This window comes from Henckelia pumila, chromosome 2 (assembly GCF_033568475.1).
Source record: "Henckelia pumila isolate YLH828 chromosome 2, ASM3356847v2, whole genome shotgun sequence".
NCBI lineage: Eukaryota > Viridiplantae > Streptophyta > Magnoliopsida > Lamiales > Gesneriaceae > Henckelia > Henckelia pumila.
The window spans coordinates 184524131-184537507 of NC_133121.1; the positions used below are offsets into that span (position 1 = coordinate 184524131).

Below are 13377 nucleotides of genomic sequence, written 5' to 3' on the forward strand. Positions count from 1 at the left end.
ATTTTTTTTTTTTTTTTTCTCAGATATAATATAGTTGAGGTTCATGTGAACAACGCTATTTTTAACTTTGTGTTGGGCCATTTTTTTTTTCTCCAAATTATCGACTTTCTTAAATTTGTATGGAAGCTTTTCCAAATTATCTATTTGAGGTTCGCGTGAGTATTGCGATTTTTTTAATTATATATTTTAAATTGATAATAGTTTAACAATTTAATTCTTAATTAATTTAATCAAATAATTTTCTTAATTTTTTTAAAGAATAAATATAGATATAAATATACATAAATAAAAAGAATAAAAAAATAAAAATTTTGTTGAAGGAAGTCCAAAATAAGCACATTCTTTTTCCCTGATAGAATTATTTTTAGTATATAATACTAAAAGTACAACAAATATCACTTATAACGATATTTAAAACAATTATATTGTAGAGTTTGCTATTTTATCGCGAGATTTTGAATTTAATGTATTGTAAGATTTTGATAAATGAAATTTTTGTATTGATATTTTTATGTTGTAAGATTTGGTATACAAATTTTATTGTACCTGCATTACATTCATTTGATTGAAGTACTCCATTTTTTGTTTTTCTTTTTGGTTTCAAGTAGAATAGAATTTTCAATTAATTCCATAATATTGTGAGCCTCAATGGATGTTTTTGATACAAGAACATCAATGGATGTACGTACTTGACTAGTGTGTTTTTTCACTTCACTTCCTGCGGGTTGAGGTCCAGATGGGACTACAATGGGATGAAATCTCTTCTTTTCTAATGTACAAAATCTTCAATAGGAACAAGTTTAGCTTGCCCAACATACTCTCTGTCAATGCTTCTTCACAAATGTTCGTGATGAAATCTCTTCTTTTCTCTTCATTCGTCACAATTCAAAGACTAGGATTTAACATGTAAAGCCTAAAGGGCACGAATAGGCCTGGTATACCGTACCGAATTTTTTTCGATATACAGACATTTTTTCGGTATACCAAATTTTTTTCGGTATCTATATGGTATCAATATAGCTAGATTTTTTCCATACCAAAATTTCGGAATTTCGCTATCGATATCGATATTAAATTTTTTCATACCAATATTTTTAGTACGATATACCGAAAACTTTCCCTAGACACCAATTCAGTATACACTACAGGCTTTGATAAAAGAGAGATCTCATTATCAATCTAGACACTCACAAAAAACCATGGCAGGCATGTGTAGCAAGTATAACTTGGCCAACCGCTCGGGGTACGTAGTAATATGAATGACAACAAAAATATGTATCGGTGTGATACTCAGAATCTGACGACTCTTGGACAAAAAGCATCGCTCCATCTTCACTAGCTAGTATCATTTTATTTATATATATAAAATACAAATAGGCTTTTGGGAAACCAGTGATTAAGCCATGAGCGTCTATGTGCTTGTAAGAATTTTTTTCAAATCAACAATGCCAATCAACTTTTCATTTCCAATTTCTCTGCCTTTAAAAGAACGACATGCATCTTGACCAGGATTTAAGCTTAATTTAGTTTTACACAGCAGAAGATACGAGCAATGGCAAAGCCAGAAATCTTAAACTACCCGGGCTAAAATTTTAAACTATAGAATTGTTTAAACTTTTGAATCGAACCATCCAAACTACTATCAAATTAATCTAAAATTTTCTCAAAATCAACATATATAAAATTTTAAAAAATTTTCGGGCTTTAGCCCGGGTGCCGCTATATGAGGCTCTGCAACTGGATACGAGTGCCTTCGGAGTAAATATAGATATAACTGCGATCCTGATCTGCCGGAAGTTTCAGAACAAGAAGTCAGCAGGCCACCGATACCAACAACAATTACTTTATTATATAGAAATTTGCTTCAAAGTAAAATTTTATTCGCAAACTCCACCAGAATTCCTAAAAAGAGTTGCAAATGAAATTGATGCATGGCACTTCCAAAAAAGTGTTACCATGCATGATTGATCCCTTAATTTGCAACTAAAAGAAATTTTAATTCACTCCACAAACTTCCAATAACTACTTAATCAAGCATTGAATTGTTAATAAATACGTAAACCAGAAATAATATATATTACAGCAGACATGACAACAATTCCTAAAAGACATCACATGCATATACGAAAGGAAACAAGTCAAGCATGAGTTGCACATGCTATATATGTTGTCCATTAGATATAGTTGTATCTAATCTCACTCAGTGTCAACAAATTCACAGAAAAGTTGTAATACCAAGAAAAAACATGGAAAATTGCATATATCACCCCTGTGAAATTTCATGTTTATTGATAACTTCTTATTAAAGATTTTTGAGCTAAAATCCCATGTGATTCTAGATTTATAGCATATACACCCCTTCAGTTAAAAAATGACAAATATACTCCTACTTAAATAAATAATTAAATTAAATTTGTTTTATAATTCTATATTTAATTGAATAAAATAATCAAATTTTAATTAAATAACTATGAAAATTATATGTAATTATTAACTGTATCCTAAAATTTGTTATACTCAAAAAATATTTTAATAGTAAATTGTATTATTACAAATTAAGTAATAAGTTTAATTATTTTTTACAAGAGTATGTTTAATTACTTGATCATATATAGGTGAAGGCCCGGTTTAATTTTCATGCCTCACAATATAAATATATATATATGTTCGATGTGTGACATGCAACTGGTTCTCCTTTGGGAAAACAAAATATTTTGTTAGTATAGATGTACATACTAATTCCAAATTGTACGTCTTAATATATAATAATGAATAATAGCTTCAAATTATTCTTTTACAAGAGTATGTTCCAGTGCCATAAAAATTGGAAAAATAGTTAATAAGGTAAATCGATCCCAAATTCATATTTCTTATAACCGAACCATAAAGTCATGTAGCATTGCATTTTGCGTATCAAAATTCATTTGATTTCAAATACTTACTAGTGTAGGTTGCTACTTAACTAGCTCGTCATACTGATCTCTTAAGAAATTTTACCTAATAGACTAGCTATAAATTATCTATTAAAAAAAAAGTTGGATGAAAGGATTTGCAACAGATGCCAAACGAAACTTTGTGATATTACGCATGAATGTTGTGAGAAGCAAATAGTTAATGCAATCCAAATCTATAATATCGATGTTCTTTTAAACATCCAATTAATCTATCGTGCCTTCATTTCAAAGTGTGACCTTCCTTCTCCTTGTCTACATGGATGTCTTCATTTTAGCTTAATTAATTCTCTGTCTGGGCAAGTTTTATGCCTCTTTTTTTGTCTTGCCTTATTCAATAGTTTTTTTCCGTATACTTTGGGCTGCAAATCCAAATAGATCATGGTTACAGCATTTACTTAAAATACTAATTAAATTTGAACAAAAAATTTCTTTTCTAACTTATAATAAAATTAAACAACAAACCTATGTCCTTTACTTCAGGTCTTATTAGTTAAACGAGAAAAATAATATATAAGATTCCGATCCTAAATTTAATCTCAAGAACACTCAAGGCTCGGTTTTCTCATATTTTAAACTAATTATGGTGGGCCAAATGATTCGATAAAAGATATGATTTCTCACAATCTATCAAATAAACTTGAATTTTGCATGTCTAGTATATAAATATAAATATATATATATGTATATATATATTGAAAGTTCAAGGACTGATATAGTAGAAATAAAACGCTTTAAGACAACTCCATTTTCAAAAATTACACGTAAAAATGGTACATTAGCCAACTTTTGTTTTTGCTAACTAATGCATGAGATTAGTAAGCGAAACATAATTAATTGTTAGACAACAACCATGAACCATCACTCCCGTAAAATTATTATTGGAATAGTACTATATATATCAACATATGAATTCTTAATTATCAAATTAGAAAAGAGACTTACCTTTATATCTTGTTGATTCAACTTTGGGACAAACTTGTTTCTTCTTCATCATCGTAACCAAATGCGTCGTCTTCATTTTTCTATTTTGTTATTTTTCTTCTTGCATCTCCAACCTGAATATATCATAGCGTCATCAATAACAAATCGTTATATTAAAATGTTGTAATTTCATAAGATTCAACGAACGACTCAATTTTACAAATTCTAATAAAAAAACAAATGCATTTATTTGCTTTCTACTGCACCTCAATTATGATTTTATACCAGAAGCAAATGCTAACAATTAATTATCTTTAATTATTTGAACTTGATGTGTAAGAAAATAAATTGTAAAACAAAAAAACAAAGGCTCATTTCATAAGAAACACAAACATTGTAATGGTGGCTATTTATCTGATTTTTCACATATTGGCAACTGAATACAACAAAACGCAAACTTCATGGATAGAGAGTAATATTTATGAAAGCAACAGGTAACATATGAGTCGGAGGGGTGGGTTTTTGGTATATTGTACTAAAAATAGCGATATAAAAAAAATTCATACCACTGATACTGAAATTCCAAAATTTTGGTATGAAAAAAAATCCATACTGATACCATTCAGATATCGAAAAAAATTCGGTATACCGAAAAAATGGCTGTATATCAAAAAAAATTTGGTACTGTATTCCGATAATTCGATATTTTGGTATGGTATCTCAACCTTTTACTTATCCATCAAACTCAATTAAAACCAAACAAAAGTGGATGCATTACTTAAAATTATTACGGATTAGAACAGAGTTACGTTATATCCATCAAACTGAAAAAAAAAAAAAATTATCCAAGAGAACAAAAACAACATTAATTTTCGGTATCATGTTTAGCACGATGAATAAAATCAGACACTTCCGATAAAAGAAGACCAAAATAGCCAATAAATCAAAGTTAGAGGACCGATCATACTCAAATTTAAAAAAAATATTAAATTAATTTATGATAAATTTGACGGACCTGATATCTGCTCCACCTCAACTACGACGTCAAGAGAGGGGTCAACAAAGCTCTCATCGTAGGTAACGACATTAGTACAAATCACATACGGCAAAACGCCCCCGTCCTCTGCATCAATCACAATGCATCTGATCACTATTTCAAGATGAATTTTTCTGCCAATGAACAAGGGGACATTAACCACTTTGGTCCAAGATTCCGCAACACCATACTCCTTCATCACCCACACATTCATACACCCAAAATTACCGAAATACACACACAAACACTTCCCCCACACTCCCAACATCACCATCTGAGGCGGGAACTCATCGGCAGACGCAGGAACCCCGACGCTACAACAATTCCCCGTCGTCAAGCTTTGCGCCACCACGCCCCATGCTGCTTTCGAATCTTCTCCGCCGTAGTAAAATTTCCAATGCATAGCCCCATTCATACACACATACGGCCAACTAGACAGTAAGCCCAGGATCGGATTCGACGTCTTCCACGAATCTTCTCTAAAGCTATAAAGTTTTAGTATTGTGGCCACGCATTTCCAAATCATCGTTGGATGATTCGTGACCACTTTATAATCATCGTTGGATGCGTCGTAACCAAACCCACAAGCCCGATGTTTTGAAGGAAGACGTATGTGTATGTGTTTATACTTTCTTAAAGACGGATTGCACACGGTGAGGCGACCTCCTCCGCGTGAAACCGTACACACCAGACCGTTACAAGAACCAACTATCTGAATCGAACCGTTTCGATATTCGTCGTCGGAAGCAAAATCAAATGGCACCTCGTCTGCGGATGGATCATCATCCGACTTGGGGGAAAGGGGCAGGGTGTGAAGCGCAGCACGTGAGCCGTAGATTAATCTTTTTCGAGATGTTTTGAGATGGGCGTTCTTGAATTCTGGACTGGATATCACCCGAAGCCAAGATTGTGAGACGCATCTCAGTATGAGAAGAGATTTTATGGGAAATATTCTCAGGAATATTTCGGTGAGGATGTCGTGCGGAGGATTTTGCCAAGAGTTTGATTCTTGGATACCCATCTGATGATCTCTTTTTCTCTCAACAACAGAATTTAATTTGTAGAGATTAATTAATTATAAGATGAAATATAATGTGTATATAATATATATATAGGAAGAGAATATTATCTTGATGTATAGAACTCTTCAAGATAAGGGCGAAATCAAAATTTTATATGTGTTGGATTGGAATATGATATGACAAAATTAAAATATGTCTATGCTGAAGACCTTAAATTATTTATTTTAGTGCATGCTTTTAAAAATAGAAAGTACTAAAAGCATATTTTATTAAATCTGTGGTTATTTATAAGTTACCTTTGTCATAGACTTTCGAAAATCTTTTTAATTACTAAAAATATAAATTTTTAGATGACTATATATATGACTCATAACAAACAACTATTATAATAAAAATTGTTTATTTTCCAAAAATAATATATATATGTTGTAACATTATGGATTTCATGAAAATCGAATATTTGGATTATTGAACAAAATCATATCAATGATTTAGGAGGTTGCATAAAATAATTAATAATTAATTAATACTTGTAATATGATAGTTACCCTATATAAGATTTTTTTATATCTATAAAATAGGTCACAAATATATATATTAAATTTACGTGTCCATATATTATCGTTTGGTTAATTAATTTTTGTCTTTATTTTATATCGATCGTGACACGATTTTCCCATATATTTTTCCTCAAATTATCGTCATTCTTTCGATACCACACTATCGCATATTCTAAATTCCTTATATTCTATGCATGTTTATTTGTGTTATTCAATGTACATTGCTTTTCTAAATTTTTGAAATCACAACATAAACATCCACCATCACCGATTTCAGGAACGGATCAGCCCCACCAAAAATAAATTTTTTTTAATTAGCTATATAATTAATTTTTAAGAAGTTAAATATATTAATAAAAAGGCACCCCAAATGAATCGAAAAGTCTTGTAGCTTGGTGGGTGGAGGTACGTACTTTGAATATGATAAAATTACACAAAAAATTCGCAACATTAATTACAAGGGAAACATCATGCATATTGATTGTCTGTAATATATCCAGTTAATTTAACTTTTCTCCTTACCTAATAAGGATATGCACATATATTAACAAAAAATTTAGCAAACATGCAACACAAGCAAAACAATACGATATAACCTGTAATTTTGATGGCCTTTCAAATATCATATCTTGTGTAAGTTGACTCTGTGGTTGATTTAGTGACTCATCCATTGCTTCACTTTCTGGTAGATTTGACATTGTAATTTCATTAATGCATGCTCTCTTGTTATGTCCCAAAACTCCACATAAGCCACATTTAACTGTTTTTTGTTGTCTTCTCATTTCATGTGAATTTTCTTTTGCCTTGCCTCGTGATTTTTTCTTTTGTTTTTGTACAGGTTCATCCCGCACCCTTCTTCTTGCTTTTTTTAGGCCTCCCAGTTGGTCTTCCAAAATTAGGTGGTAGCATAGGAATCAAACCTGATTGTTTCCATTCATGCCTGCCATTTATTGGGAAAATTACTTGACCATACACCAATTTGTAGCTGTCAATCATGTAACAGGCATGTGCATACTTGTAATAATCTAGTCCTTCATAGGCAATGACACGTAAAACATGCTTGCATGATATTCCACTAATATCCCATCTACGACAACCACATGTTCCTTTTTTTCAAGTCCACAGTGTATCTGGTCCCATCATAGCATGAAATTTGATAATGTGAGTCATCGGCTTTGATGGGAAGGCAGTTCCCCATTTTCTAACTGTTTTCGTTTATGATTTTCTGTATTTTAGGACACAATATACCTTTCCATTTCTTCGCAACCCTGACCTTGTTTATCTGCATTTTTTTCATCAAATATTCAAATATCCACTCACACATTGACACAATAGGAATATCTCTTGCCTCTAAAATATTGCTATTGACAGATTCACAACCATTGTTCAATAACATATCACACCTAGAATTATCGCCAGAGTGCGATCTACTCCAATTTTGTGGCAGCTTATCATTGAACCAATTGGCCGCACTTTCATCAAGATCTTAATTCTTTCATTTTCCTACCAAAGTCATTGACTGTTGTGGCCCGTGCACAATTCCACAATGCACTCTTAAATGCTTGCCCCCTAAACCCTACATTTTTAAAGTTTGAATACAAATGTCTCACACAAAATCTATGTTCGACATTTGGGAAGATTTGATTAAATGCCTGGATTAGTCCTTTTTGCTTATCATACATAAATGTCAACTCATAATCTTTCTCAATATTGGGATCTACCTTCAACAAAGTTAAAAATCATTCCCATGAGTCAAAATTCTCGTTGTTTACTACAGCAAATGCAATGGGAAATAAATTATTATTAGGATCGATCAACACCTACGACAGTCAAAATCACTCCCCCATGAGGTCCTTTCAAATGACAACCATCTACACCTATGAAGGGCCTGAGCCAACCAGAAAGCCCTATTTTAATGCATACAGACACAAATAAAATCGTTGAAATCTATTCTCACCTGTTGATTGGTCTGTTCCTATAAAAATTGTACTACCAGGGTTTGTTCTTTTCACTTCATCTGCAAAATCCCAAAGCAATGAATATTGTTCCTCAGGCAACCCCTCTAGCATTTCAATAGCTTTTGATTTTGCTCTATAAGCTTGCCAATCAGATATGTGACATCTTAAGTCCTCAGTGATATCAATCCTAAAACCTTTAATATTTCTCTTGGGTCTGACTTAAATTTGTTCACATACTTCCCAAATAACCAGCTGGATTTTAAGTTTTTGGCACGAAAATTCGCCCCAAAAGTGTGAGTGGGAATATATTTCCTGATCTGAAATGTGCACTTATCTGTAAGCTTCAATGCACGAAGCTTCCAAAAACAGTCCTTATTCCAACACTTGGCATGCAATCTGGTCTTGTCATTTTTCGTGATTTTTATGTTCCTTTTGGTTGTGATTGCATGTGAATGTATTGCATGTTTTAGCTCAGTTTTTGTGCTAAACATCATCCCAAGTTGAAAATCAGGGTTAAAAGTATGAGTTGGGTTAACGACTGGACACTTTTGGCCTTCACCATCATCTTCAGATTCTTTAATACTAGACAAGTCATCATCACTTTTAATGAGGTTCTCATCTCCAGACTTATAAATACTATCATCAAAAGCATCATTATGTACCATTCCCAGTTTATCATCGTATCCCAACCACTCACTCTCATTTTCTATACTTACAATGAACAGTTCATCATCATTATGGTCATTAATTTCTTCTTCATAATCACTTTCATTCAAATCATAACCATCATCAACTAAGTCGTCATTAACCTCTTTCTTTTCTCTTGCCCCATCTTTCGCATCCTTTATTCCTACCCCATTAGTGTCAGCCGCTGCACCAGCCCCATCAGTATTGTTGACCTCTTCCCCATCCCCTTCACTCACATTCTCGTCCTCTACATGACATCTCTCCTCCTCAATGTATAAGTTAATTTCTCAAGTGGTTTTTAGTTTTTCTTCACAAATACCAATCAAATCAACATCGTCTTGAATCAATCTAAAACCAAGATTGGAATTAGTCATGAACACACTCATAGGTGGTTTTACACCGTCGTGTTGAGCTATTTTCTTAAAATATTTCACCAATAACATATCAAACTCATAAAAGTCAAATCTACTCACTGACCCACCAATATACCCATGAATACCATCAATATGGAATTTATCCCCATAATGGACACGAACTATCAAAAATCTGCTATCTTGATCTGTAAAATAAAATACACATTATTCAAAAACAATAGAAAAAATGCACTTCAAGAAGTGAAACCCACTTCGGAAAAATAAGTATTGCAGATAGATTTTTTGAAATTTTTTTTAAAAAAGAGAAATACCCTCTCTATTAATGGCCAATAATAACAAACAATTGGAACTAAACGTGGGGAAAAATATTTTTGTATATTTCTCAGCTCTCACTCTCAGACAAAGCAAAGTACCATAAAGAATCGAGTGAAATGGGACCACCATTTAGGGCTGGCATACCGGATCAAAATACCGAATTTTTGGCATATCGTATCAAAATTTTTTCGATATACAGACATTTTTTTGGTATAACGAATTTTTTTCGGTATCCATATGGTATCAATATAGATTTTTTCCATATCAAAATTTTGGAATTTTTATCGGTATGAATTTTTTTCATACCAATATTTTTAGTACGGTATACCAAAAAACCACCCCTACCACCATTATTAAAGTAACCCGCAATAGAACCAGAGACCACCATGTTGTCTACCAAAAAATACTGGCTTGCGCCCCCAAGGGGGTGTCCAAGTTGGTGGAGTAGGTGAAGTGAACTCTTGGCCAGAGATCAGGAGTTCGATTACCTCTGCCAACACCTTCTTGGACTAGCCTGTCACACAGGACTTGCCCAGTGTGGTTTATCTGACTAGCCTAGTTTGCAGGCTACTGCGTTAGTCTGAGGGTTTACCCAGAGCGCAATGAAAGGTAGCGGCTACGGGTTCCCACGTCACAAAAAAAAAATATTGGCTTGCTACAATATACAACATACAAACACGGATCAAAAAAAGACATACCGTACACAGGCGGTGCCATATTTATCTTCTCTCTTGGTCGAAGCAGCATTTTTACTACGATATCCTTCTCAAATGGCTCTGTTCTTATAGATTTTTTCGAGTTCGAAGACGGATTTGTTAGTTTTGATCGAGGGATGAAAATATCTAGGGTTTATGCAAATCCCATTTGGGGAAGAGGCACGCTTGGCTCCTATAGTATGAAATTTGTGTTCTTTTATGTATTTTATTTTATTATTAATTATTAATATATAATAATAATTAATAATAAAAAAGTTTTTGATTTTATTATACGTGGATTTTATATTTATTTTAAGTTAAATACATGTAAAATAGTTGGCAACATCTCTATTTTTATAAATGACATGTAAGCAAATTCTGATGCCAAGTAATTAATTTCCGACAACTTATATATAAGAATTTTTTTTATATGTATAAATAGGTCACAAATATATATATATATATATATATATATATATCTTACTATATTATTAAAGTAGAGACCCTCTAATTAACAAATTTTTAATTAATTGGTGAAACTTGATTTGAAATTACCATTATCTCTTAACTTAATTTTCAATAAAACCAAAATTATTGGGCAAAATAGTTATTTTATACATTTTTCTCTTTTTTAGCCATTAAAAGCTCACTTTGTGCCCTTTGATATTATTTTATTTACAAACATGACACTCACTTTATAAGATATATATATTTTTTGTGAATATTTGTTTAGAAAAACGTTATATTTTTATTATTTTTTAATTTTACAATTTATTATTTATTATTTTTTTATTTTTAAATTTTTAAATTTATTATTTATTGTCTTTTTTAAAAAAAATAAAATGTACGAGCACGCAACGCGTGCAGCGAAATACTAGTATATATAATTTTACGTGTCCTTATATGATCGTTTGGTTAATTAATTTTTTCTTTATTTTACATCGATAGTGTTATCTACACGATTTTCCCATATATTTTTTCTCAAATTATCATCATTTGTTCGACATCACACTCTCGCATATTCTGAATTCCTTATATTCTTATAAGTCCACAATCATTCTTCCTAGAGTTCAGAGCAACAAAGCCAGAGACAAGCTTTATCAATCTACAAATCCTATACAACCAAGACATCCAAGAGTACAATCAACCATCACACTATAATCCTTATAATGTAAGTTCATTCTCCAAAAAGAAAATAATCTTAATCATAAGGCACATAGGTAAAAATCTCATTAAACAATTCTATGCTAACACGAAATCCTGTGAACAAAATTAGTAAAATCCAAAGCAGATCGACTTAAATCTCAAAACAATCACCTAGTTTCAGTAAAGTAAAACCCTCCTATCAACCCAAATAGGAAAATAATATCAATCTCAGTCAATTCATTTGAACAATAAATCATTCCTTCCCTAGGATATTCTTAATAAGATCAGACCCAACACAGTCACAATCCGAAAATCCATTCAATCAACACGAAATTTTTTTTTCATTGTAAATCGTGCATAATCATAATTGTAAGCAAAATAATATTTTAACTTTAGAACATAAATCTTACAGTCATGGAGGTAGGAGCATCCGAGTCCTTGGCGAGATTGCATGCACGTGTTGTCTCCCAGAGCCAAACGCTCTGATACCAACTGTGACGTCCCGTATTTTTTAAACATTAACATGAACTAAGATGCGGAAAAAGGGTGGGAAAATTTTTCAAAACTAAAGTGCAGGGAATGCATCACACCAACTCGATCAACAGTCAAAATGAAATTCAAAATCTAAATCGATAACAATAAAACTCTCGTCTCTAACGTGCACAAAATATTTGAAACAAGATGCAACCCTACAGTCAAGACGAACTAAAATACGACACGTCAAAACCTACTACTAACATCTAAAAAGGATAGGGAAAAGTGAGCTAAAATAAACAAACTACTTAATAAAATACATTTGAAAATAGTCGAGGAATCCTCACTACAATATCAAACTGAAATGAACATTTAAAAGACTAATCATTTGTAATCTTCAAAACTCAACATTTAAAATATTGACAATGAAAATACTAAAAATTCGGATCTTAAAAGACTGTGCATAGAATAATTTAACAACATAATCAAAATAAACATAGGAAAATCTCATTTCTTTAAAAACATCAGAGCTTCGGAACTGTCGTGCCATGCAACGTCATCGCCTCTTGGACTCTTCAGCCAATCTACCAATGCCTTTAATTCAAAACTGCTAATCCAACTGCACCATTCAAGTATAGTGAGTCTAAAGACTCAACAAGATTAAAACATGCATAACGATAACATAATATCTTCAAAATAACTTATACTTAAAAATGGCTGGAACTTACATAAAAATGATACTTTAAACTTGAAAACTTAAACTTAAACATAATGATACTTTAAACTTAAAAACCTTGAACATGATCTTCAAAACACTATGAAATGCAAGGAACTTAAACATAGGCATCTTCATACTTAACTTAAAGAACTTGAAAATAATCTTCATGTATTATGACATAACATTAATATTTCGTTCCTTGATGAAATATATGCAATTAAAATAATATGGCAATCATGAGACTTGAAATGACATCTTAAAATGAACATAACGTAAAAAAAAACTTATCATTTTGGGGTGATGAAATATGTGTATTGTGGTAACCGTAATAATGAGTCATTCATAGTTTCCTGTTGTACAACAAGCATATGACATTACGCCCGTAAACTTTCATTCTTTGGATAGCCGCTCCGGAGCTCATCCCGAAGTGCATACCCCGTGTAACCATCCCGTGAGCCATGTTTGGATAGCCGCTCCGGACCTCATCCCGAAGTGCATACCCCGTATAATCACCACA

The 13377-nt window shown here is 32.1% G+C and overlaps 1 protein-coding gene across 1 annotated transcript; it reads right to left on the reverse strand.

Annotated features, from left to right (window-relative positions):
* Nucleotides 1-3278: 3278 nt before the first annotated feature.
* Nucleotides 3279-5932, reverse strand: LOC140879154 (F-box/kelch-repeat protein At3g06240-like). The gene is made up of 3 exons (XM_073282817.1): nt 4891-5932; nt 3897-4009; nt 3279-3313 (listed from the first exon to the last, which is right to left on the reverse strand). Exons 1-2 carry the CDS (start codon nt 5930-5932, stop codon nt 3969-3971), a joined length of 1083 nt encoding a protein of 360 aa, XP_073138918.1. The 3' UTR covers nt 3279-3313; nt 3897-3968.
* Between the last annotated feature and the right edge of the window lie 7445 nt (nt 5933-13377).